Source organism: Carassius gibelio, chromosome A1 (genome assembly GCF_023724105.1).
Source record: "Carassius gibelio isolate Cgi1373 ecotype wild population from Czech Republic chromosome A1, carGib1.2-hapl.c, whole genome shotgun sequence".
In the NCBI taxonomy this organism is placed as follows: domain Eukaryota; kingdom Metazoa; phylum Chordata; class Actinopteri; order Cypriniformes; family Cyprinidae; genus Carassius; species Carassius gibelio.
The window spans coordinates 36467163-36495003 of NC_068371.1; the positions used below are offsets into that span (position 1 = coordinate 36467163).

Sequence of the window (27841 nt, forward strand, 5' to 3'; positions counted from 1 at the left end):
GATCTTGCGTCCTCCTCATAGCGAGTCTGAACATCTGCTCTTCATTAGCTGCTTCCATTCAGTCGCTAAGAATAGTCTGAATCGCTTTATTGTTCCTTCGCCGCGGTTATAAGAATAATGAAAGGCTTCATCTGAATATCAAATGCGCCGCACACAATGTGGGAGCGCGCGCTGACTGACAGGCGTGTGCGTGGTTAAGAGGGCGGGGCTTCTTGCCAGAGCCCAGAGCGAACACGTGGTTCCGTGATCGGTGCGCCGTTTTTCTCCGATCCGTGCAGGCCTTTTAAACTACGCCCACACCTCGCGATTCGCGATTCATGATTCACGATTCACCCCGCTTTTAACACACCCCGAAGCCACCGGACGCGAAACGGACCGACGGAACCCGTCACAAATCGGCGCCAGCGCTCCCGGAATACCTTCACGCAGCTTCTCATACGGGTCATGACGCTGGAAGCGATCCGGTACCGGTCCGGGTCTCTGCAGATCCTTAACCAGCTGCTGCTGCCGCACGAGACCGTGTACGAGGAGATCCGCTCCGTGCGGGACGGATATGAGGCCATCAAGAGCATGAAGGTACGGCAGGCCCGACCGACGGATCCTCTGCCCGGTTCCGTTCACGCACGTCCGACCATCTCAAAGCCGGGCAGAGGCCCCTTTGTGTCGGATCAGAGTACGGGGTCGCGCTTTGTTCGTGCGCGTGCATGTATGATCCGCATAGCCTGCGCTAAATATATAGTCCCAGTGAGCTGGAAGAATATATTTCTACCATAAGATATTGAGTGATAAACTGAAGGAAGCACAGTGTAGTGTGATCAATAAAAGCCCAGCTGGTCTCTGTGATGTTCTGGAATGATACTGCACATCATTCAGCGCTACTTGCTTTAGTCTGCGATAGTGTTTTTTTTTTTTTTTTTTTTTTTTTTTTGTAATGCATGCTCGAGTCTTAATTATGTGGGTAAGCAAGTATGAAATGTTTATATATATATATATATATATATATATATATATATATATATTATTATATATTATTATATATTATTATTATTATTGGATATAAAAATGTTAATAAACGTACCAGTTGTATTTGTGGTTTAATGAGCTTTGTTTATTGTTTTGCGGGCAGATGTTATTTTTTTATATATATATATATATATATATATATATACACAATTATTATTTTGTATCGTTAATTTTTCACACAGTTTTAAGAGTACGGTTGTTTTTTTTCTTTTTTATGATGCAACGTCACGTGAGAATCTTCAGAACTTCTTAAACAGGTTCTGTCTCGTGTGAACGCTCCCTTGACGTCATAAAGGTGTTTCCAGTTTTCTTTCTCCAGTCAGTCTTGATTAACGTAGGTCATAATTAATGTGATGGGTGCTGGATTTCCGGCAGCGTGTCTGCGCTTCATTAATAGTCGTTTCAGCAAATACCTCGCATGAATTATTGATCAATCGGGGATTCGGGGGTCTGGTCCTGTGCCAGCAGCTGTCACTGTCATCAGAGCTTTACTAATGCACGGGAATAACAATCGAGTCACGGTCAGACGTCCACCAGACAGTCTCTCTTTACTCTCTGTCTAAAGAAAAAACATTCTCAAGACTGGCTTGTGCAAAGAAACATTCCCATACATTTTCAAGTTATAATAGTCAACTATTAAAGGGACAGTTCATCCAGAATCAACATCCTGTCATCGTTTCCTCACACTTCACCTGTATGAGGGTCTTTCTTCTGTTGAACACAAAAGAAGATACTAGAAAGAATGTTGGTTCTACTCTATAGAAGTCAACGGTTAACTGTCTGTCAACGGTTCGGTAACCAACATTCTTCAGACTATCTTCTGTGCTCGACAGAAGAAAGAACCTCAACTTGAGGATGAGTGAAGGAGAGAATCCTCATTTCTGGGTGAACAGTGTGACATCATCATGTGATCAGCTCTTTGAACTGGATGATGTCAGAATGATGTGGTGATTATTCATTGCAGAATTCCAAGTTCTAAAGAAGTTATGACATCATGCTTACCGTAACTTCTCTTTGTAGTTCTTTAATAACCTCTGATAACTGTGAGCTACAGATGACTCCGTAATTTCTTTTAAACTCTTAATTGGAAATGTTGTTTTCCTTTAAAACAGCAAGTAGTATTTTGTGCATTTCTTTCATTGAATTTCCTTGATTTTGAAAGTAAAAGGGGTTTTGTGAAATACACTTGAATGTGTCTTCAAAACAGAACTTTTTATCTCAAAGCGGTGAACCAATTCATGCGTTTCTAATCAGTATGATGAATACATTTTTGGGGCTTTCTCACCCCCTCAAAAAACTAGTTTTTCATTCCAGTGAGCTGGTTTTCGAGCTGAATGAAACTGTTAAATCCTTTTAAATTGAAATGGATCATCTGTGTGTGTGAACTTAAGCTCCTGGTAATGAGGCTCTTAATGAGAAACCCTGGCGTTCCTTTGGTTCTGACTCTGTGGCGTTTTGACCTTTCACCCTGCAGGTGCGCGGCGCTCCTGCCTTGGCCATCGTGGGGTGCCTGAGCCTGGCGGTGGAGCTGCGGGCGGGCGCTGGGGGCGATGACCTCGTCTGCTTCATCAGGGACTCTCTGTGCCACCTGACGTCTGCCCGACCCACCGCGGTCAACATGGGCCGAGCTGCCCGCGAGCTCATGGAGTTCACCGAGAACGAGAGCATGGAGAAAAACACAGAGCAGCTGAGAGACAGGTGACAATCCACCCGGCACGTGGAGATTATAGGATATCTGAACAAATGTCATCTTTGAAAGATATTTAGAGTTTTGTTTTAATAGCAGGCGAACTAGATAATCCAGAGAAGATCGCTATATTCTGCTTTCTTTTCATCTATATTACTTCTGAAAGATCAGAAACTCAGATCATCGTGTCTGTGTCAGTGTTGTTATTGTTAACTAGAACTATTAAAATAGTGTATTAATTGAAGTAAACCTGAAATCAAATCAGATATCAATATTATAGATGGAAAAACTTTTTTTTTTTTCAGTTATTTGCCAAGGCAAATTCTAAATTTTCTTTAAATTTAGGGTAAGTACTAAAATTACTGAAACTAGAACTGAAATAAATATTAAGTATGAGAAAATAAAATAAATGGAAATTAAAAAAGAAGCACTAATTTCCTAAAACCTAAAAATAAAAGCTAATTCTAAATTCGCTTGTGCATTTTTTATATATATATATATATATATATATATATATATATATATATATATATATATATATATATATAAATAGTTTTTAATATTTTAATTTACTTTTTATTACAGTGAGCAAATTTTGGAGCTAAATGGATTTGAATTAGAGATATTAAAAAACTAAGTATTTTATTTTATACATTTTTGTTGTTGTTGTTGTTGTTGTTGTTGTTGTTGTTGTTTTATGTTTATTTTTAAAGTAGTTTTTGGAATATTTAAAATTATTTACACACCTCTGTACTATGTGCAATATCTTAAAGGAAATTACACTTGTTGTTGTATGTTTTTAGTTTTGCTGTTTATAAATATTATTCAGATATTCACAGAGAGAAAACTTTTAATCGCAATTATGTAAAATAACATTTAATTTCCAGCAAAAAAGTAAACAAATGATCAGCAGGCTAAATATGAAGTGCTGCATTGATTAACTTTTTATCTTCCTCTAACATGTCTGTTTCTTGGCCACGCCTCTGCTGCAGCGTGATTGGCTGGATTGAGGAGATGTTGGAGCGAGACGTGAACGACAACAAAAAAATCGGCAACTACGGCGCGCAGCACATCCTGTCGGGCGTCCCGCGAGACTCCGTCACCATCCTCACGCACTGTAACACGGGCAGCCTGGCCACCGCGGGATACGGCACGGCTCTTGGTCAGTCCGCGCGATTTTAACTGATGCAGAGATTAAGAGTGATGTCTGATAATGACTGTAACTGATCCGTACAGGAGTGGTGCGGTCGCTGCACACGCTGGGCCGCTTGAAGCGTCTGTACTGCACAGAGACCCGACCCTACAACCAGGGCGCCCGGCTGACGGCGTACGAGGCCGTGGCGGAGGGGTTCCCGGCCACCCTCATCACAGACAGCATGGCAGCGCTCGCCATGAGGGAGAAGGGCATCACAGGTGACAGGAAGACTCAGTTCGCTTGAGGTTCATGTCAATATCAGGTCTGTCAGATGTTAATGTTGCTGTGTGCACACAGCTGTCGTCGTCGGAGCAGACAGGGTTGTGGCCAACGGCGACACGGCCAACAAAGTGGGCACGTATCAGCTGGCCATCGCGGCTAAGCATCACGGGATACCGTTTTACGTGGCGGCACCCAGCACATCCTGCGATCTGAGTTTGGAGAGCGGACGAGACATCGTGATCGAGGAACGTCCACCTGAGGAGCTCACCAGCATCAATGGAGTTCCTGTAGCCGCTCCTGGTAAGTGCAGACAGGGCAGAATTACATCACACTGCACACAATAACGATCAAAAACTAAAACTCCTGAAAACATTACAATTAAATGGAAAGATATGAAAACCTGTTTTAGTTAGTTGCAGAGGAGAAAATTCACCTTTTCATTTAGTTTAAGCTGAAGCACTTAAATGACTAACATTTGTAGGGATGTTACGATTTACAGTGAGCCGGTTGAAAATCAATTAAAATATGTGACGATTCAAATCAGATGCTAAACGAATCATGATACAGTTGTGGGTGGGAGTTTATATGAATACATCTCTGAGGGGAAGTGACTGTCTTTAGAAAAGTTTAGATGATATTTTATTTTTATTTTGTCTCTGTATAATTCATATAAGTGCTGCACTGGTTTGTTTACAGCAGTGATATTACAGCTGTATGGCTGCTGCTTCATTAGCGCCTCCTGCTGTCAGAGAGTGAAACTGCGTCTCATTCAGAGCTTCTGCTCTCTGTTTCCTGCAGATGTCTTATCTAGTGTAGTTTCACAAAACAAAAGAACAAAGTTTGTTTCAAAATTTCAATTTAGTTTTGTTATTTGGCATATTTCTGTTTCACAAAGAAATGGGTAGCACTTTGTCCAAACAATAATAAAAGGTCACCTTTTCATTTATAATTTGATTTAAAATCTAATTTTGTTTAGAAAAAAATTGTGAGAAAATCGAATCGTGAAACCCGTATCATGAATCGTAGCGTTGAGTGAATCGTTGCATAAAATATACTTTGACTTTTTATTTTCCACTATCATTCAAAGGTTTGGGCTTGGGGTGATTTTTAAAATGTAACAACAGTGAGAGTAAAGACTTAGTGTTTTCTATTACAAAATAAATGCTGCTCTTAAAACTTATTATTCATCAAAGAATCATGAAAATGTAAAACTATCACAGTTTCCACAAAAATATGAAGCAGCACAACCGTTTTCAACATTGATAATAATTAGAAATGTTTCTTAAGCAGGAAATCATCATATCAGAATGATTTCTGAAGATCATGTGACACTGAAGACTGGAGGAATGATGCTGAAAATACAGCTTTGAGAACAGGAATAAATTACATCTTAACATTCAGACAAAAAACACTTATTTTAAATGATAGTAATAGTTCACAAGTAATGAAAAGTAATAATTAATATTAAGTGTATTAAATTAGCTTTTCCATTATCTTTTTTTTTTTTAAATGTTCATAGCAAAATGTTTTTTTTTTGTACAAAGAAGGGGTGAGAAAACCAGAAAAAGATGATTAGTGTGTGTGTATGTGACCGCTGAGCTTAAGTGAGATTAGAAACAGAGCGGAGCTGCTTTTAATTAAACGGTTCTGATATGAGCGAGCGAGGGAGGGAGCGAGGGATGATCCTCCATATGTGTGAAAACAGAAGAGAGAGAGAGGAGCCAGAATGATCAGATTAATTAAAGCTGCAGTGTTTAATAGCTGCCAGCGTCTCGAGGGAGAGACTGTCTTGAACTCTGCTGTCTGACGCACAACAGACGAGACCGGAGATTGAGACGGGAACACCGGTCCCAGATCAGCCTGGGAATCATTTCATCTCAACAAATTAACTTATCTGACTGAAACGGTTATATGTCTGTTATATTTGAAGAGAAACACCATGAATCAGACCGTTGTGAGCTAGACTGCTGTCTCTCTGTCTGTAGAGTAAAATAGTACATTTTAGAGAAATGTATGCTGTGCAGTGAATGGGTGCCGTCAGAATGTGATTCCGAACAGCTGATAAAAACATCACAATGATCCACAAGTAATCCTCACCTCTCTATTAAATGAAATGTTTCGTCTACTTACCAAGACTGCATCAAAACAGGTATATTGTGAAATATTATTACAATATGAAACATTTATTTTCTATGTTAATACATGTAATTTATTCCTGCGATCAAAGCGGTATTTTCAGCATCATTCCTCCAGTCTTCAGTGTCACATGATCTTCAGAAATCATTCAGATATGATGCTTGAGAAACATTTCTGATTATCATCAGTGCTTAGAACAGTTGCTGCTTCATATTTTTGTGAAAACCATGATGTAATTCAGAATTCTTTGATAAATAGAACATTCAAAAGAACCGCATTAGAAATAGAGAACTTTTGGAACATTATAAATGTCTTTATTGTCGTCATTGAGAAAAGTAATGTCCTTGCTTGAATAAAGGTATTAAAATTAAATTAAATGTATGCATTTAGCAGAAGCTTTTATCCAAAGCGACTTACAGTGCATTCAGGCTATCAATTTTTACCTATCATTTATTATTATTTAGTATTAATTACGTTAAAGTAAAAAATAAATAAGTGTTCCTAAATCTGTGTAAACACTTGAAACCAGAGATACTTAACTAAATATGAAAACATTCATATATTTATTTCTATATGTTTACATATTTAAAAATGGTATTTGAAAGAACTGAAATATAAATTAAAGGAATTATTTAACTTATTTTATTTTAGCTTTTTGCCAAAGCCAACATTTTATTCAAAATTTAAGTAGTATAATAACAACAAGAAAAAATAAATATATTTTAAGGAAAAATCGAAAATTACAGCAAAATTACTAAAACTTAAAAACTAAAATTAAAATGCAAACAGAAAATATAAAATAAAATGTAATTCAAAGTTTCCCATAAATTCTAACAGTCCATCAGTGAGTGAAATGAGCCTGATTCTGTCTGTGTCAGGCATCGAGGTCTGGAACCCGGCGTTTGACGTCACTCCTCACCAGCTGATCACGGGTGGCATCATCACGGAGCTCGGCGTGTTCCTGCCGTCTGAACTACAGGCCGCTCTGACGGGGAGACTCACAGCTCTGTAAGGAGCCGCTCACCGCCGGCGCGCTCCGAGTGTTTGCACCTCACTGTGGGGAAGTTACACCTTTAATCACACACACAAGCGTCGGCACCGAGGTGTTCGCAAGGTATACAAGGCACGCTCCATTCAATTCAACACTTACAAAGTGGAATAACACCATGTGACACACACTTGTACAACCCAGGGATGCTTGTAAACACACAGACACACACACACGTTCTCCTTCTCTCTGAGTGTACAGCTCATGTCACATCATCTCATGTCTTTTGTCTTCATCTTTGTGAAAACTTTGGTCATTTGTTCCCTTTTCCACTCGTTTCTTCCCCTCTATCTGGCTCAGCTCCAGTTTTTAACAGGAAGTGTTTCACAGAGATGTTAAACGGTGTAGATCATTCAGAGTATTTCAAAATAAAAGTCTTGTACTAAATACGGGTCAACTGCTGTCCTCTAAGGGGGAATCTCATGTAACCTGCCCAGAGCTCGTCCAGGTCTTATTTCATCAATGAGAATCCTAATAAAAATATTTTAAAATATTTGCAAAAGTACATATCTTTTTTTTTTTTGTTGTTTTTTTTGCATTCTTAATGAGAAAATATTTTGCATTACACTAATGGGAAAAATGCATTTAATTCTTGTCTTTGATATTATTTTATTTTTGCAAAACTAATTGCAAAATAAAGTGCCATATTTTCTTTTTCTTTTGAGGTGAAGTGTTTTCATGAGACTATCCCTTACAGGTCGGACTGTTTATTAGTTATAATAGATATATCAAATCAAAGCCCGTTTCAGATATGGGCTGAACTTAATGTACTTTAATGCACATAAGCACGCCAGTCTTTTCCAGGCAGTGCCATCTCATGTTACTAAATCAAAATGCTAGATTAACATTGAGACATTGGAAACCTGCGTTTGAGCAGATAAAACAAAAACAGACAGTATGACCACTGGTATGCAGACGGTTTTAATGTTATCTGAGCTTGCAAGTAAATACAGGTGTTAGAATAAAGTAATTAAGACCAGAATGGTCCATCTGCCTGAAACGAACAATCAGTTGAAGTTTTCAGGTTAATCTCGAGCTCTATCGGTCGAAATTCCTACAGAAAATAAATTATGAATCTAAATTATTTGTACTTGAAACCACATATGCTCGAGTTAAACCTGCGATATTTCTTTAAGTCTGTAATTTAGGCAGATGTATTTGATCAAGGTGTGGGAAAATGGTGCTATGGAGCTAGATGTTAGACAATACCTCAGAAGAGATCCCAGACTCCTCTAGTACTTCCACTCTGTTTCTGTCATAGTTCTGTGTTGTAGTTACAGGTACGATCACAGCTGAGCCTGGGGGGCCTGATCTCGGGTCAGAGTCCGGTGTGGTCCCGAATTCTGCACCCCCTGGTATTGGTAGGTTTAGGAGTAGGTGTGGTGGAGGGGTTAAGATTAGGCAATTAGTGACTTCGAGGAATCTGGCATGGGTGCAGGATTTGACACAACACCGGCCGAACTGCTGTGTTTAAGTGCGGGTCTGATCTGGGATCAGCGCTGTGAGTTGGTCTGGGCTTGTGCTCCGTGTTATCGAATGTAACGAGGCCCAGTATCCTCACTGCCTTATGAGACCAGCAAAAACACCCCGCCCACTGATGTCTGATTGGCTGAATGAGACGGAGCCACGCCCACCGCTCAGAGAACAGTGCCATCTGTAATCACCATAACAACCCCATCGTATAAACTTATTAAAGTTACAGAATTTATGATTTTTATCATAGTACCCTGTTTTTTCCACAATAAAATAATCACCTTAGTCAGGGCAGCGCCATATTTCATTTCTGACAGAGTGAAAACGAGGCTGTGATGGACTGAAGTACACTACATCCAATGGATCAAAGCGTGGTTTAACAACACACTGATTGTTCAGCCGATGAAACCTCTCTTCCAATAAAATGTTCGCTGGAAGAAAACTCCATTAAGCAGTTTTGAAAGTTGTGAGTTGTGAAAATTACGACCTTTATATGATGTGTGCCATGACTGCACAGCCTTGTTTTCATCCGCGTAAAATAAAAAGTGGCGTCTGACCTCATTAAGGCATATGGTGCGTCCCAAATCACGCACTTATGCGTTTTGTGGTATAAATAGTGCGAGTAGTGCATTGAAAATTACAAAAAGAAAAAGTGCACTAAAACAAAAAAACACCTAAAGTTGGACACTTAATCCACTGCGTTGTCGCATCTTTTATTGCGTAGCGGAGGGGGAGGGGCGAGCAGACTCTGATTATGAATGACAAAATAAACGTATATATAGTTCATACATTACATGAGTGAGTACATAGTGTATAGTGAATCATTTGGGACGCAGCTATAGATATATGAATAGGTAGATGCTCCAGACGCGTCACGCACAATAACAATCAATGGGTTTCAAAATCCAACACCATTGCTTAGACTGTGAATGTCAAAACCGCCAAAATTTTAATTCCTGAAGAAATTGGATAAACTTTTCACAAGTAATAGTGTGTCGGTTTGGGTTTTTAATATGTATGCACTCATTATTACAGGTTTTTAAACTACAGACGCTTTTAAGCATCATGTAAGCCTACACCTAAGTCTATTGCAGATACAGATATTCTCACACGTGTACAGCTACAGTTGCAACGCACAGACAACAGTTTCTCCTGACGCTAATAGAGCATCTACCTATACATAACTATGGATTATTTCAATAATAACTTTGCATCACACATGGTATTGAATGCACATTCATTTTTACAGTTTCTTCTGTTTAAATCAGATTAAACTAAATGTAGCACCATCACACTTAGAGCAGCTGTACATGTGTTTGTCAATTTTTTTTTAAAATCTAAATTCTCACGTAATACAGCTCAAAACAATTTAATTTATTTGATTTTGAAGACCAGAACAATGAATAAGAAATATAGAAAGACATAATGTAGCATAAATCGAGGTCATCCGTGTGGCTTTGTGATGTTCTGAAGGTACAAAGTTTGTTTTTCACATCACATTATTTTTATTTGAATTGGACCGTGTGAGCTGATGATTTGTTTTATGTATATCTATACACTGTATATCCATGAATTGTGATTCTTAGTGATGAATCTGTTGTTAAAAAGCTTACATGGAGAGGCCCTCTATAGACACGACGCACCACTCCACAGCTAGAGGCTAAATCTATAATAAAAGCAATGAAATGCCTGAGATTGAAGATATTTGAAGATGAAATGCTTTGAAGCGCTTCACGTGCACGGCCTGGCTCTTGTAGAAACGGTTAGCTGGTGTGCCAAAGCTGTAAACCTTCATTGAGTCTTCTCTCTGTATTATACAGAAATTTAATGTAATGCAAAACTAAATAAATCTTTATTCATTAAGAGAGAGCAGATTGATGGGACGTTTCTTCTTCAGCGGTCGACCCAAACACAGGACGGTCAGCTGCGTGAGTCGAGCTGATAAATGAGCTCATATGTTTTCCATGTGCTTTAATGAGATGAGAGGAAACTCTGGTGCCAAAAAACGATCATGTGACGGTGGACAGACGTCCGTCTGAGAGGACCTCTTTGTGTTTCTGTTTGTTCTCGTTCTTCTAATTGATAATCACATCTGAGTTTGGTTTTGTATTCTGTGGAAGTAGTTGGAGAAAAAAAAAACTATTAGAGACTGGATGTTTTTTATACATATGAATATAATATACAACATGCATAAATTAAAAGATGTCTGTTCCACATCAGTACAATAAACAGAGAGAACCAATCCTGTTGTGTTTGTGGTCATTTCTTGGGTAATTAGTGACCTGTGAGATGCTAACAAGGAGATTGAACATTAAAGCGGGCTTCTGATGAGTAATCAAATAGTGCTTGATCGTTACTATTAAAACATATCATATCTTTAAGAATTTCAAGGTCCTAAAACATATTACAGTTAAAGCGTCAAGTTTTCATTGTCAGATACAGACATGAAGGAACCAGATGATTATTTTGTTTAAATATATTTTTCATTTAGCACTGCCCTTCAAAGGATACTTATATGAAGATAGTTAGATATTTATTTTGTCCCCGAGTCAAGAAGACAGGACTATTTAAAAAAATAACATGCATTTTGTATGATGCCTCTTATTTTGTTGAAATACTACAATGTGTAAGTAATCTACCCAGCACTCTGTGTATGCCAATAATAACTTTATTTTATTTTTTCTAATTTATAAACTGTAGGTTTAGGAACAAACAAACGTTTAGGAGATTCGTGGTAAAGATTTAGGCTTTTGTTTGTATGTATTATGTACATTAACATGATCAGTTAAAACTGGTCCACATGCTCTGAATGATGACCACGCGCACGCGCAGCGGCGCCGACGGGATGATGTCACCCGTGCGTCGGCCAATCAGCGCTCAAGCTCTGCGCCACTTCCTCGAGGACTAGTCACCGAGCGGGAGGCGAGCTGCGTGCGCGGGTCGGAAGTCTCTTTCCGAGAGGAAAAAAACAAATAAAACAATAAAGCAACACCAAATAAACACTGTCAAAACTTTGCGAATATGGACCATTACACTGCATATTGAACCTCGGATTGATAAAGCAGCTCTAAGACTGATAAATAAGCGCACATTAGGCGGACTGAGGGGCGTTGGGGAAGAGTTAGCCACTGATGCTAACGCACGATGCTAACTCACTGATTTATGACTGAGTTTAGCAATAGTTCAACTAAAAACTGCGCATTCCGTTGGATTTGAAAGCCAGGAGTTTCCGTGGTGTTAGTAGAGTGTGTGTTGGTGAGGTACAGGAGGGGATTTGTCTTCTCTGGGTCGTGTGTGTCGAGGCCTGCGATAAGAGGAGTCGGTTTAACTCTCCACACGTGCACCAGGTAAACAGGTGAAGATGTCGGCCCAGGCGCAGATGAGGGCCATGCTGGACCAGCTCATGGGCACGAGCAGAGATGGTAAGTGTTTCTTTCAGTCGCATCAAAGCGAAACTAAACCATGCGTTTGATCCAATCAGCGATTCGTTACTTTAACTGACTCCGTTTGGTGAATTATACTGTGTGCAGTGATACTCTAGCGATTTATTTGACAAACCTGTTAAAAAGCCACGGTTTCATTACTCTCTGTGGTTAGTTAAATCATTTAATATCACTAAACTCAGTAATCTGATTGACGGAAACACGTCAGATCGATTATTCCCACGGTGTCGTCGCCATGAGAAATAATTTCATTAGACTTGAATTTAATAAAAAAAAATCATGAGTATCCCTAATTTGACATGCATGGTCAGTTTTATGATTAGTATAATTTCTTTGGCATGATTTTGGTTAACTTATGTTTATTAATTACTTGATTTGTTAACATCATTATTTGTTTGACATCATTTTATAACATTCGTGAATTTGTTTGATTAAAACTCTTATAGTTTGGCTATATTAGTCATATATGTATTGTTGTATGAGAATCATGAATATGATGATTCATTTGCCATGATCCACGCTTTGCCTGACATAATTATATTATCTTACAAAATTATTTGAACAATTATTTTTCATTTTTAAATGAGAATCGTGAATTGAATTGTTGCAAGGCTGTTCATTTGAACAGTGTGTCTCATTGTTTGTTTGTTTGATTGTGGCTTGATTTGATGATTTTTGGATGCTCATAATCTGTGGATCTGTTTTCTCGCAGGAGACACGATGAGACAGCGGATCAAGTTCACGGACGAGCGAGTGTGTAAGAGTCATCTGCTGGAGTCGTGTCCACATGACATACTGTCAGGAACCGTAAGTGTCTCTTTATCAATCCTCATCTCTGTGGGTTTGACTTTCCTTATCCAAAACCCTGTTCTTTAACTGCAGCACTTCATCAGTTGCATTATGACATCAAAAATGTTATCTGAGGTTCCTAAATGGTTGTATTTGTGTAGCGTATGGATCTGGGAGAGTGTGTGAAGATTCACGATCTCGCTTTGAGAGCAGATTACGAGATCGCATCTAAACAGCAGGAGTATTTCTTTGAGCTGGATGTGAGTAAAACCCTTTCCATTCGTATACATTTGACTGTGTGTCTGTGAACTGCTCATAAATGGCTGATTGTGGCATGTCTCCTCAGGCCGCAGAGCACCTGCAGTCCTTCATCGCAGACTGTGACCGGAGAACTGAACTGGCCAAGAAACGTCTGGTTGAAACGCAGGAAGAGATCAGCGCTGAAGTGGCTGCTAAGGTAAAACCTGACGGCCTGCGCTGGGGAATCCCTGAACAGAGATTTCACTTGCACATCATTTTCATATTGAAGTTTCACACACCTGCAAGTAGTGAGCCCTGGTCCACAGCTCTGATATACATGGGCCCTTCAGTGTGTCCTTTGCCAACTTCCTGTTTTGATAGGAAATGCATGCAAACAGAAAATAGATCCGCTTAAACCGGTTTATTTATTTATTTTTTTAAGGTATCATATCCTACAAAACCTTTTTTCCACCACAGAGTAAAAAAAAGTAGATTGCAAAATCTCACAATTCTGACTTTTTTCACACATCTGATGTTTTCTTTTTGAATTTTACATTTAGATTTTAAAGTTTTAACTATAAGTCTGAATTGTAGAATATTAGCATAGAATTCTGAGTCTGAAAAAATGTCAGAATTATGGGTAAAATAAACTCTGGATTGTGAGAAGTCAGAATAGTGGATAAAAAGTCACTATTAAATATATTTTTTTATTTTGTGGCAGAAATAGGTTTCTGTAATATATTGCCATTCGGTAGCTTGTAGTTATTTTGCCTGCGATCAGTTTATAACGTTATTCAAAGTCTTTTATTTTCAAGCACACATAATTTCATATATCATGTCCATTTGTCCCACTCTCTGCCCCTTACTCCGAGTCTTGTTTGTTGTATTTACAGCTGTAACTCTTAGTGTTGATGTTTTCTGTGTGCTGTGATCGGCAGGCGGAGCGTGTGCACGAGCTGAACGAGGAGATCGGGAAACTGCTGGCGCGTGCGGAGCAGCTGGGGGGCGAGGGGAACGTGGACGAGGCTCAGCAGGTGCTGGAGAAGGTGGAGAAAACACGCACCCTGAAGAAAGAGGCAGAGGTCAGTGTGGGGTCAAAGGTCATGGGGTCAGGTGGAAATAACACTGTAGTCCTCTGTACTACCTGTACAACTCCATTTGATTGGGTGTAAAAAGATATAGTGGTGTTCTAATCGCATTATTGTGTTTAGGACATATACCGTAACTCCATGCCAGCCTCCAGCTTCCAGCAGCAGAAGCTGCGTGTGTGTGAGGTTTGCTCCGCCTACCTCGGCCTCCACGACAACGACCGCCGCCTCGCTGACCACTTCGGAGGGAAACTTCATATAGGGTTCATCGAAATCCGTGAGAAGCTTGAAAAACTGAGGGTAAGAGAGCACACAGAGCTCAGTCGGGCTGTTGTCACACATCTCTTCATTGACGATCTGCTGTGATTCGCAGAAAGCTGTGACGGAGAAACAGGAGCGCCTTCGCACGAAGAGAAGAGAGGAGCGCGACCGAGAGGAGGAGCGAGCCCGAGAGTGGGAGATGGAGAAAGAGAAAGAACGCGAGCGGGAGCGCGAGAGAGAAAGAGAAAGAGAGCGAGAACGAGAGAGAGAGAGAGACAGAGAGAGGGAACGCAGGAGGTCCGTCTCTGTCTTCTGCTTTCATTTCATTCTACAAAATGTGTTGAAATCATAATGGGGCCTTTATATTAAAGCTGGAAAAGTATCTTGATATTTATGTACTGTGCTTCAGATTAGTTAAGTCATAATAGTCAAGTCGAAGCCACATTTATTTCTGTAGTGCTATGTATGATACTAATTGTTTTGAAGCAGCTTCACAGTAATGAACAGTAAAATAAGGCAAGATAATAATAAGGTTGTAAAAATTATTGGTTTTGAAACCAATTCAATTTTAGCTTTAGAGTGTCCTTATTCAGTTCAGTGTTGATTCACTTTATATTCAATGATGATTCAAGTAGTTCAGATTCAGATCAGAAATACAAAAACAGTAACCATGTCGATTTTGCCAAGTTCATAAATTATGAAATGAACTCAAACTGAAGCAGCTCTACAGAAGACAATAGTGTCATTATTCAGCTCAGTTCAGGGGCGATTCAATAACGGTGATGCAAGGTTAGTGTCATTCTCAGTTTGATTCAGTTTATTATGAAACTAACTATTCAATTATAAAGCAGGCAGCTCTAAAGAGACCGTAGTGTCATTATTCAGCTCAAGGCAGTTAATATAGACTAAACAGCCAGATAGATTCAGAATCTAATAGTAACTTGAAAACTTCAAGAACTAAAAATAAGCCAGATCTAATTAACTATGATCAATTTAGTTTTTGCTGTTTAATTTGGAGATGTAGTAAATCAGTAGTTACACGTTGTTTAAACGTGAAATGTCACACAGAGACTCGTTTTTAAAGATTTGACTTGCAAATTTTTGAAGCAGTGTTTTGAACTGATTCACTAAAGTTTAAAAGAGCCGTCTCACAGACATTAATCAAAATATCTAATATTTAAATAAATTAAAAAACGGTCAAATATCTGTTGTTTTATAAGTGTTTTAACATGATTGTCTTTATAAGTTCTTCATCCTTCATCCCTCTCTTCTTAGGTCCAGATCCAGAAGTGGTGAGCGATATCGGTGAGCATCAGCTTCTTTCCCATCTAATAACATCTGGATCAGTATCGTGTGTGTGTATATGTGTATATAAATATATATATCTCTTTCTCACGCTTTGTAGGGAAGGAGGAAGCTCGTCCTCTCATCGCTCTCGTCGGCACCGTGAGGATGGAGAGAGAGAACGAGAGAGGGAGAGGAAACACAGGCACAAAGATCGCCATCGCTCTCGCTCCCACTCACACAGGAGCAAAAGGAAGAGGTACCACAACAACTCCAGCTTGACTCCACCTGTCTGGGCTCTTGTGGAGGGACTGTTATGTGGTCAAATCAGTGTAATCAACAACATTATGACAAGATACCAGTGTTGTTCAAATAAAATAAATAAATTTGGTGTGTAACACGGTCATAGTTCACGTTTTAGAGACAGATCAATTTGAAATAAAGTAATGGAAATCTTAAATAACTGGTATTTGTAATTTAAATAATTTTAAATAAAATAAGTGTAAACAATATAATTGACAATCAAACCAATGTTCGCTTCAAATAAATGCAGTGTATTATGTTAATTGGTCATGATCAGTTGTAAATAAAGCAGTGGATATTTTTTTAAATTGAATAAATAATATATATTTGGAATTTAAAAAATGTAAATTTATTTAAAAATTATTAATCCATTTTAAATAATTTTAATTTACTTTTAAATGACTGGATTTGGAATTCAAACAATTTGGAATTATGTTGATTTTGTAAGTATTTTTATATTTGAAATTAATTATATGAAACTATTTTAAATAATTTGAAATTAGCTTTAAATTATTCCATTTATATTTGGAATTGAATTTATATATATATATATATATATATATATATATATATATATAACACACTTATGTACACACACATATATATATATATCTCCATCCCCATTTGTGCCTGTCACACTCACTGCTGATACGTTTCTTCAGGTCTTCACACACCAGAGATCCGGAGCCGAATCTGCCTCTGCCTCAGGAGAGATTGCGGGAGAACGCCGCGGACGAGAGATGGTGGGACAACGGACGCAGGGACATGGAGAGAGAGAGATCCCCCGTCTCCCCAGACATGAGCCGAATGAAAGAGCAGGAGAGATCTGTGTCACGGGAGAGATCCGTGTCGCTGGAGAGAGATCAGCGCTCCAGCTCCGAGGAGAGAGAGTCCGGAGAGATTTAGAGGGAAAGATTCAGATACTTTACTGTAGCTTCCGATCCCTGCTCCTTCTCATAGCCGGCAGTAGCCACACTGATCTGTCAATAACTGGATGAGCTTCCGTCCGGTTACTCATACATCAGTAGAAGCTCAGCAGCTACAGAGAGGGAGCCAGTCACAGATGGAGTGAGTGTGTGTGTGTGAGTGAGTGAGTGAGTGAGTGAGAGAGAGAGAGAGAGAGAGAGAGAGAAAGACCAGCATCATTATTGGAGATACAGATGACGCTTCAGACAGCAAGAGTTACACACGTTGATCTAGTTGATCCAAACTAGTCAGCAAACCAAAAGAACATGAAGTGTTGTAGAGGGGAAAGATTGCACTTAGAAGTAGTTTATTTTTTATGTTGCAAAATAAGGAGAGGTGGATGAAGGTAAACCTGCAGGAATATAAAACCACCACCTGAGAAAATGTTTTCCTCATTTTAAACTGGCTACTATTGTTTTTTCTTTCTTTTTTTAAAATAATTAAAGCTCCTGAAATGATTATTTTGATGTGGATATTATTGTCTCCTGTTTTTTCCTCTGATTTCATTGGATATGAATCTAAACTCAGAGCTGGACTGAGCAGTAAACCTGGATTATATGATTCAGTTTGTCTGTTTTTTTTTTTTTTTCTCCAGAAAGCCCACACCAGTTTTTCACACATAACCACATCCATTTGTGACTCGTCTTGGGTTATTTCTCATGGTACCATGATTTGTGTGTTTCTCTTCCCCCTTTAAAACTCTTTCGTTTTGCTGTGTTGAGAGGATGTCTTGAAACTTCATCTTGCCTTGTCATTATGCTTCGAAACAATAAATCTCTTGCGTTCCTTGTTTAAAACGTTTCAGTCTTCTTGAGAACTCATTTGAATACATTTTTTTCTGCCTTTGCTGAAATGTGAATTTCCTGCAAGGAAATACCAGTGTTTGCAATGAAACAAAAGTGTGTTACAGTATCAGGAGACCACCACACTTAAAATGCTGTGTGACGTTACATCTAAATTCATTCATTAATTGACGAAATTAATTAAACATCACATTGACAGTTCCGCGGTTAGCCCCTGGATTGCGATCGGGCTAGTTTTAAGAAGCAATTTAAGGATTCTGTTGTGAAAACCTGGCAAACCTCACTGATGTCATAAGTGAGATACAGACCTCTTAGGAAAAAACAAATTGGCTATATGAACGTTTTATATATATATATATATATATATATATATATATATTATTATTATTATAATTTTATTTTTTCAAATTTACATTTTAATAAAATCTCTCAAAAAAACGAAATTAAAAGTTTGAGATCAATAATTTAAGGTCATAGCGGTTTCTGTACGCGGCTACGCGCAAGGGCAGCAGCGCGCGCTCTGTGGCGCGGTGTGACGTCACGCGTGTCGACTTTGAAAAATAAGCGCGAGGAGGTTTTTTTTTCTCGGTAAACATGCAAACAAATAAATCTCTACTCATCTGTGCTATACTATAGTACTATAGTATATTATAGTACTATAGTGCTCGAGCTGAACACCTCCACTGTGCTCGTGAGAAACGCGCGTCAGCTTGTCTCATAACAACACAAATACATGGGTCTTTATTATTTACTGTGTGTTTTTATGGCTGCCCAGCATTTATTGTTAACACTTGTACTGAGTTAATAAAACCTTCGATCCAGCAGGGGGCGCCATTGGGCAGCGAATGAATCATTTCTAACATTCCACAAATTACCATCCCTTAACAATATTTAGAAATAAAATAATATATATTTTTTTAAACAAATGACTACTGTTTTTATGTTCTTTTTTTTTAAGTTTTTTTTTTTTTTAATGAATCATGTTTCTCATAAAAATGTATAATACTAGTTTTGATATACTAGTTTTTTACTATTATTATTATTATTATTATCATTCCCATGTTTTCCCAGTTTTAATGACTTAAATATTATTCTAAAATAATTAAAAAAAAAAATAGTAAATGTGTCAAAAAAAATGTTGACTACTGAACCTATAAATCAATATTGTTTTTGCCCGAAAATATCCTAACATCCAATAATTACGTAAACAAAAATATTTATATGGTTTGGGAATGTCTTGCAGCATTTTTCTTGATGTTTTGACAGCTATAAAAGTTAAACCATGATTTGTGAGATAAATATGCTTTTTATTCCAGTGTTATTTTAGATGCTGTTATAGTTCCTATTAATATTGCTATTAAACTATTGATATTTTATTTTTATATTTTCTGTTTTCATCTTAATTTTCATTTACTTTTTATTCATTTTGGTGTGTGTTTTAGTCATTTTTATTACATTGTTTTGTTTATTTTTTTTTATATAATGTCTATATAGATGTTATTCACATTTATTTCAGTTTTAGTTTTTTTATTTACATTTACATTTAGTCATTTAGCAGAGGCTTTTATCCAAAGTGACTTACAAATTAGAAAATTGGAAGCAATCAAAATCAGCAAAAGATCAATGATATATAAGTGCTATGAGAAGTCTCAGTTATCTTAAACACAGTATATGTAGCAAGGGCTTTTAAATATAATAAATAAAATTACTTTATATTTTTAAGAATATAATTAGAATAGTGAGTGCTAAAGTTAGAGGGTCAAATAAAGATGGAAGAGATGTGTTTTAAGCCGATTCTTGAAGATGGCTAAGGACTCAGCTGCTCTGATTGAGTTGGGGAGGTCATTCCACCAGGAGGGAACATTTAATTTAAAAGTCTGTAAAAGTGACTTTGTGCTTCTTTGGGATGGCACAATCAAGCGACGTTCACTTGCAGAACGCAAGCTTCTAGAGGGCACATAAGTCTGAAGTAACGAATTTAGGTAAATGGGTGCAGAGCCAGTGGTAGTTTTGTAGGCAAACATCAATGTCTTGATTTTAATGCGAGCAGCTATTGGAAGCCAGTGCAAATTGATAAAAGGGGTGTGACATGTATTCTTTTTGGCTCATTAAAAATTAATCTTGCTGCGCGTTCTGAATTAATTGTAAAGGTTTGATAGAATTGGCTGGAAGACCTGCTAAGAGGGCATTGCAATAGTCTAGCCTGGACAGAACAAGAGCTTGAACAAGGAGTTGTGCTGCATGATCCGAAAGAAAGGGCTTGATCTTCTTGAAGTTGAATAAAGCAAATCTGCAGGATCGGACAGTTTTAGCGATGTGGTCTGAGAAAGTCAGCTGATCATCAATCATAACTCCAAGGCTTCTAGCTGTTTTTGAAGGAGTTATGGTTGATATGCCTAACTTGATGGTGAAATTGTGATGAAACGAAGGGTTTGCTGGAATCACAAGCAGTTCTGTCTTGGCAAAGTTGAGTTGAAGGTGATGGTCCATCATCCAGGAAGAAATGTCAGTTAGACAAGCTGAGATGCGAATAGCTACCGTCGGATCATCAGGATGCAATGAGAGGTAGAGTTGAGTGTCATCAGCATAGCAGTGGTATGAAAACCCATGTATCTGAATGACAGAACCTAATGATGCCATATAGACAGAGAAGAGAAGAGGTCCAAGAACTGAGCCCTGAGGCACCCCAGTAGTTAGATGTTGCGACTTGGACACTTCACCTCTCCAAGATACTTTGAAGGATCTATCTGATAGGTAAGACTCAAACCATTGAAGTGTGGTTCCTGAGATGCCTTTTGCCAGTAGGGTTGATAGGAGGATCTGGTGGTTAACCGTGTCAAAAGCAGCAGACAGATCAAGCAGGATAAGTACTGAAGATTTGGATTCTGCTCTTGCCAGTCTTAGAGCTTCAACAACTGAGAGCAAGGCCGTCTCAGTTGAATGTCCACTTCTGAAGCCAGATTGGTTGCTGTCAAGGAGGTTATTCTGTGTGAGAAAGGCCTTTTATGTTAAGTTAAACTAAATGAAAATGGGCTGTGTTTTTTTGACAATATAAATTTATTCTACACTTTTTATTATATTAAATATTAAATATTAAAAAATATTTTACGGGTTTAGTTTCAGTTCACTATAATAACCCTGTTCATCTCTTTTTGGTGCACCACAGTAACCTCGTCCCAGAATGCTCTCTGTTCTCCCTCGACACTCCCTTGTGTTTCTATGACAACCTCACCTGTTGCAAACCAATCCTATCGGTAACCTGAGTCCTGAATAAAGGACTTTCTTTGCGAAGAAATGACAAAAAGGCTTTCTGGCATCTTACCTGTGCTCTCTCCCTCTCCCTCTCCCACCCTCTCTCTCTCTCTCTCTCTCTCTCTCTCTCTCTCTCTCTCTCTCCCTCTCCCTCCCTCCCTCCCTCCCTCCCACCCTCTCTCTCTCTCTCTCTCTCTCTCTCTCCCTCTCCCTCCCTCCCTCCCACCCTCTCCCTCTCCCTCCCTCTCTCTCTCTCTCTCTCTCTCTCTCTCTCCCTCCCTCCCTCCCTCCCTCTCTCTCTCGAGTCGTGAATGACCTCATTTGACAGTCTCCTCACTGACCACTTCACACACGGGGTCAAATCCGGATATCCTCTTACCCCACAGACCCTCAGAGCACTTCGACTGTCACGCAGAGGCCAACTTCATATAACTTTATTGTCTTTCTATTGTTCTTGTAAAATACACTTTTATGGCGCTCTTGAATTGGGCTCAAATCTCCAACCTTAAGGAAAGACATTCCATATTTGGCTTCATCTATAAAAGTCATCAAAGTACTGTACAAAATGATAGGTCTGTTTTTCTCATGTGGTCACACACAGACTGAATAGACTCAAACACTGTTTTAGTTCATTCTCAGGGGCTTTTTGTGATTTCCTCTGCTGGCATCTCTTCACAAACACATCTACAGTGCAGTGTCTCTCCAGATACCTGCCTTTGTCCCAACAGACATTCTGTTACTGAATAATGCAGTGTGTGTGTGTGTGTGTTCACATGCTGAGAGACCGGCAGAGGATGCGTTTCTGCACACACGTACACATGGACAGGTAAATTGACTTGATACCACGGAGCGACTCGTAGCTGCAAAGCAAGACCCCAGAAAACATCCAGAAAACGTGTTAAAAACCACAACAAAAGTTCTAGCAGTGACTCAGCAGCATGTCGAAAACACCTGTGGCCACTGCATAGAAACATCCTTGTAGCCGCCAGCAAACACTAGCAACCGTGTAGAAACTGTTAAAATAGCAACACCCTACCAACCATCCAGAAAACTCCAGCAACCATTTAGCAACATGTTAAGAATCACTCAGAACACACCTAGCAACAGACTGATATTGTGTTATATTGTAAAAATCCCTATAAAAATAAAATTGACCTGATGCATAGAGCGCATCACAACCACAGAGAGATGTTAAATAAAAAGACTAATACAACCTAGCAACGTCTCAGCAATGCCATCGCAACAACACATAAAAAATGAGTAACTGCTCAACAATGTGGTAAAAATTTGATCTGTGTGATCAAGCACAACTCTGTTGGTAGTTTTTTACTGGTCGTAGGCAATAGAAAAAGCTTGTTTTTTTGTTGTTAAAAAAAAAACATTTTTAAAAAAGAAATTCACATGTAGTGTGACGTCTGATCTTTGTGAAAATATAAAGGTTCACTAGCTTCGTCACTTCTTTCAATGTGTATTTCTATTTTTTTACATTTTTAATGAACTTTATAAGTTTGTCTTATGGTGTCATTGACATTAACATAAACCCGTCATTTAGAGTTTGCAAAACCCATCATTGCAATTTACTAATGCTTTATGCTTTTCTTTTTAATTCATAAAAGTTTTAATTTACCATTATTTTAACCATACTTGGGACTGTAACACCATAGGAGAATTTGACATTTGGCTCGAAAAAATAAAAATAAGATTAACACTGCATATTTTTTTTAACAACCGTTTATACAGGACAAATAAATGTTTAAACGATTTACAGCACGGTAAATAACAACAATATTAATTATATTTATTTTTATTCTGTGAGATGCCATGTCACATCCACAACCCCTTTAGAGATTTTTTTGCGTGCTTATAATTTATTATTTCAGTGTTGCTGTGTTTTGAGTGTACGTGATCAGCTTCATGTTTGATGAGATTATCATCAAAAGCCTTGGCTATAACAAGCCTTATTCTGAGCTGACTGTGAGTTTGAATTGTGTGTGTCTCTCTGTAGAGCTCCAGATATCTCAGATTTCCTGCCATGCCTCTTCCTCTCACAGCAGGTAATACAGGAGGACACTGAGCTCCCTTACAAACACACACACACACACACACAGAACAATGCAGGTACTGAGGAAGAGAAACACATCAAACTGATGATTACAGATGCGCTGATTGTAGAGCTCAGAGGAAACTCTCGGTGAACAGAAGCTGCTTCTTGTTTTTGTTCAAGAGACTTTCATTTCATTGCCATCTTTGTCTCAGATATTTATCTTAGTTTTTCTATTAATAGAAAAACACAAATAATTAAACAATTGCCATACTGTATGAGTTTATTTGTATACAAACACATTTTTTTTTTAATCTTTTAGTTGCCAAATACTGCAAACATGATCATCCTCATTTGAGAGACCCCCATCCTATAATTTAAACAAGGCTGCTATATATTTTCATGAATAAAACCCCAATTCATACTGGGGAAATGGATATTATAAATTTGTATAAAATATTATTTGTATAGGTTTTAAATTATTAATTTATTTGAATATATTTATCATATTTATTCATTGTAATCTATTATTTATTTTAAACTCTTTATATTTTAATCTAAGTTTACTTGTTTGTTTTAATCTCATTATTATATATTTAGTTACTCTATTTATGTATTTAATTATTTATTAATTTGAATCCATCAATACAGTGTTTAATATACTTTTTATAATTTATTTTCATCGTTTTTTTTTATTATATATGGAATTATATACATAACAAAAAAGTGTGAAACAACTGAATATATGTCATATTGTAGGTTCTTCAAAGTAGCCACCTTTTGCTTTGATTACTGCTGTGCACACTCTCGGCATTCTCTTGATGAGCTTCAAGAGGTAGTCACCTGAAATGGTCTTCCAAGAGTCTTGAAGGAGTTCTCCGAGAGATGCTTAGCACTTGTTGGCCCTTTTGCCTTCTGTCTGCGGTCCAGCTCACCCCTAAACCATCTCGATTGGGTTCAGGTCTGGTGACTGTGGAGGCCAGGTCATCTGGCGCAGCACCCCATCACTCTCCTTCTTGCTCAAATAGCCCTTGATGCCTTCATAGTCATGAAAATAAAGAAAACTCTTTGAATGAGAAACTTTTGGTCTGTACTATATATATAAACAGTATCCACAGTGTTCCATTTATTTGCAAACAGAAATATTTTATTTTTATTAAACAAATATTTGTGTGTGTGTGTGTGTGTGTGTGTGTGCATGTATGATGTTATGTGAAGCTTTCTGATATGCAGGTCTCCAAATGCTCAACTGAAGTCAGACAGAGAGAGAGGCTGGCATTTACTGGAGATACTATATGAAAGTGACTGTTATCACGTCTGGTGTGTCAAAGAGACAAACCCGGCTGGAGAACTTCACTCATTCTCATTATATGTGTCTTAACACAACTGTAAAGTAAAAGAAAATAGCAGCTGCTGTGCAAGAAACCTCTGTGTCTTCAGTCATGTCCACAAACGTCCTGGAATGAGGTTTGAGAGGGATGTAGAAGCGCAAGTGACCATGTCCACAAGCATGTGTATTTGTGCACTGCTGCAGATCAGCCCGTGGTGGGAAATACTTGTCAACAGAGTAATATAAACAAGAGGTCAAGGTTTAGCAAAGTGTAAGAGTCTCAATGTCATAAATAAAGCTCATTCTTATGGTGAGGGAATAACATTTTTCTTGTGGCAATAAGTTTAATGCATAAACATATCATGTGTGACTATAGTTAACAGGGATTATCAAAGATGGATTCATTAATATTTTATTTTGAATTAAGAAATTATTATATTAACCATCCCAGCTAGCGGGATTTTGTTATAAGAACGCTCTCCAAATATTCAGTGTTGATTCTGGGAACATTAAAAATTTCCAGTTTTCATGACGTTAGAGGAACGTCTTTAAAAGATATGTTGTTCCTCAAATGTTCTTTCAACATTCCAGGAACATTGATTTGTAACATTCCATGAACATAAATATGTTCAGTTTCCTTAATGTTAATAGAATGTTATTTAAAGGTTAGTATGATGTTCCTGAAACATTCTTTCAATTATTCAAACACCTGCTGTGAACAAGCACTAAAGGAATGAGAAATATTAACTCAACTTTCTTCAGCCACAGCCTTAGATGAACTGAAAATAAAATACATGAAATCTCTCAAGATCTGATCAACTCCACAAACAACACCTACAGTATTACAAAGCAGATTTACTTTACTTATATCAGACTTCTACAGAAGTTTTTATTGAGATTTCACAGAGGTTTAGATGTTTTGTTTGAGGTCACCATCATAGGGATCATTGTTTTTAGTTGGGCTCTTGATTTCTTGTTTTGCTATTTCAATTTCAGGTGTTTTCAGGAAACATTTCTGCATTCACAAAGCAACTCAATATGTATGTTTTAATGAAAGGCAAATGACTGCATTAAAGTTGTTTAAAGAACATTTTTTGCTTACTTTTGGAATTGAAATGTTAAAAAAGTAATAAGATCGAATGTGAAAATAACAATAAACAACAATTTATAGCATTTCTGTAATTTTGGTAAGATTGTCCAAAACTATTTAAGAATTTAATACAACACACTTAGACACCAGAACTCATCATACAAACATCAACAATGATTACTATAAAAATAAAAAAGCAGCAGTGTATTCTTGGCAAGAAGCATTTCACCATTGTTGTGTTGTTCATTGTTGTTCATAAACCAAATGTTGATGTCTGTAATTGTATTAATGAAACAAAACATGTTATAAGCAAAACGTTAACAATGACAGTATTTATACACTCACAGACATCAACATTTAGCTTCTACAGTGCTAATTTAAAAAAAATCATTTTGGTTGAGTTTTAAATCTCTTAATAACATTTTAATTCCTTAGTTCAGCAAGTGCAAAAAAAATGATCATTGAAACTACTTCAATCTAAAATTTGTCTGTGATTAAAACAGACATGTTGTACTGCTTAATCAAAGCAGAAATGTTTTCTGAAAACACACGTAATGCTGCAAAAAAGAAGAAGAAGAAAAAAAAAAGTAAAGGGTCAAGAGCCCACTGGAGTGACTGACAAACACTGATCCCCATGATGGTGACAAACAAAACATTTTCCATAAGACATCAAATTTTAAACATCTGTTAATTCTTGATAAGAACTTTCTATAGAAGTCTGAAAGAAACAAAGTCTGCTTAGTAATACAGTAAGTGAAGCTTGGGAGTTGTTTAATCAGATCTTGAGAGATGTAATGTATTTTATCTTCCGTTCATCTAAGGCTGTGGCTGAAGAAAGCTGTAGTTTGTGTTCTTATTTCTCTTTCTTCCAGTGCTTGTTCACAGCAGATGTTTGAATGATTGAAATAATGTTTCAGGAACTTAATACTAAGCTTTAATGTTACAAATCAAGGTTCCTTGAATGTTGATTTTTTTAATCAAAATTAAGTTGACAGAATGTTTGAGAAACATCATACCTTTTAAAAATGTTCCTCTAAGATAAAGAAATTTTTTTGAATTTTTTTATGTTACCAGAACCAACACTGAATATTTGGAGAATGTTCTTATAACAAAATGATGTTAGCTGTGATAGGCCTTGGCTACTGTATTACATGTGATGCATTTAAATGAAGTTTATCATGAATAAATGTTACATAAAATCCATAATGTAAAACAGGCCTACAAGAAACATAAATACAGTCTTGTAAGTCCATTAACTGATCATCTTTTTCCCCGTAATATTTGTATACTATGATGATGATTATTATTATTATTATTAGCCTGGAATCATACTGCAGCTATAATTCAGTTAATATCTAATTACTTTTTGTGATAAAAAAAAAAATCTGCAATGAAAAATTATTTTAGTTGTAATTCATTTTTAAAATACACTTCCTTTTGACAAATGACAAATAAAGGCACACAATTCAGTTTTCTGCCAGTAAAAGTGACATTTATTAATTTACTAAGTGTTGCTTTACAAAAGCAAAGCTAATTATTTATAATGCAGATTAATTATAGTGAGACAAAGCAAGTTTTAAAATTAAAAATAAATTTATTCATGTGCAATCACTCAAGTGTAATTCAAATGAAGTCAAACTAATCCGAGGCTCCTCCTGAGACTCTGCGGTCAACATCATGACATCATCAGATCAGCTGACCTTCTAAACCTGACGTGATTGGCTCTCTGCTCATTCCAGCTGACCTTCATCATTCTGAATCTAACGAGGGTGAAATCGAGGCTGTGAGGGACTGTACACCAATGTAGAAAGATCACGTGATTTTCACAACTTTCAAAACAGTTTGTGGAGTTTTATCTACTGAAAGTTTAACGTTGAATGATCAGCATGTTGTCAATTCATTAAACACGCAGTACTTCAGCTCCAGACTCTTTTTCATTCCCGACAAAATTTAACATGGCGCTGCCCTGACAAAAATCTCTGAACACAGTTGCATTGTTTACTCTGGATAGTTTTATTCATATTAGATGCACAGTAGCTTCTATTCATTAATGGCATTAATAAGACAAGCACTTTTTCTATGATCCCGCTGAGTTTGTGACGCTCAGCGTGTCATTTAACCATCGAATCCGATCTCCTTGTAGTAGCGATCGATGTCATGGATGATG

The 27841-nt window shown here is 37.5% G+C and overlaps 3 protein-coding genes across 3 annotated transcripts in view; 2 read left to right on the top strand and 1 right to left on the bottom strand.

The window, feature by feature from the left end:
• The first annotated feature begins 210 nt into the window (after positions 1-210).
• On the top strand, positions 211-11026 carry LOC128019480 (methylthioribose-1-phosphate isomerase-like). Its single transcript, XM_052605483.1, has 6 exons — positions 211-576; positions 2498-2721; positions 3703-3872; positions 3947-4123; positions 4203-4427; positions 7142-11026. The coding sequence occupies exons 1-6, from the start codon at positions 445-447 to the stop codon at positions 7273-7275; spliced, it is 1062 nt and encodes a 353-aa protein (XP_052461443.1). The 5' UTR covers positions 211-444; the 3' UTR covers positions 7276-11026.
• Positions 11027-11668: 642 nt separating this feature from the next.
• On the top strand, positions 11669-17955 carry LOC128019490 (putative RNA-binding protein Luc7-like 1). The gene is made up of 10 exons (XM_052605489.1): positions 11669-12206; positions 12940-13034; positions 13178-13276; positions 13363-13473; positions 14195-14338; positions 14468-14644; positions 14718-14902; positions 15881-15910; positions 16011-16148; positions 16855-17955. Exons 1-10 carry the CDS (start codon positions 12146-12148, stop codon positions 17096-17098), a joined length of 1284 nt encoding a protein of 427 aa, XP_052461449.1. The 5' UTR covers positions 11669-12145; the 3' UTR covers positions 17099-17955.
• Positions 17956-27144: 9189 nt separating this feature from the next.
• Positions 27145-27841, bottom strand: part of LOC128019497 (myoglobin-like) — a 3005-nt gene continuing 2308 nt past the window's right edge. The window contains exon 4 of the mRNA XM_052605500.1: positions 27145-27841. This exon is cut by the window's right edge and continues 89 nt beyond it. Within this exon, the coding sequence (XP_052461460.1) occupies positions 27790-27841 (52 nt within the window). The 3' untranslated portion in view covers positions 27145-27789.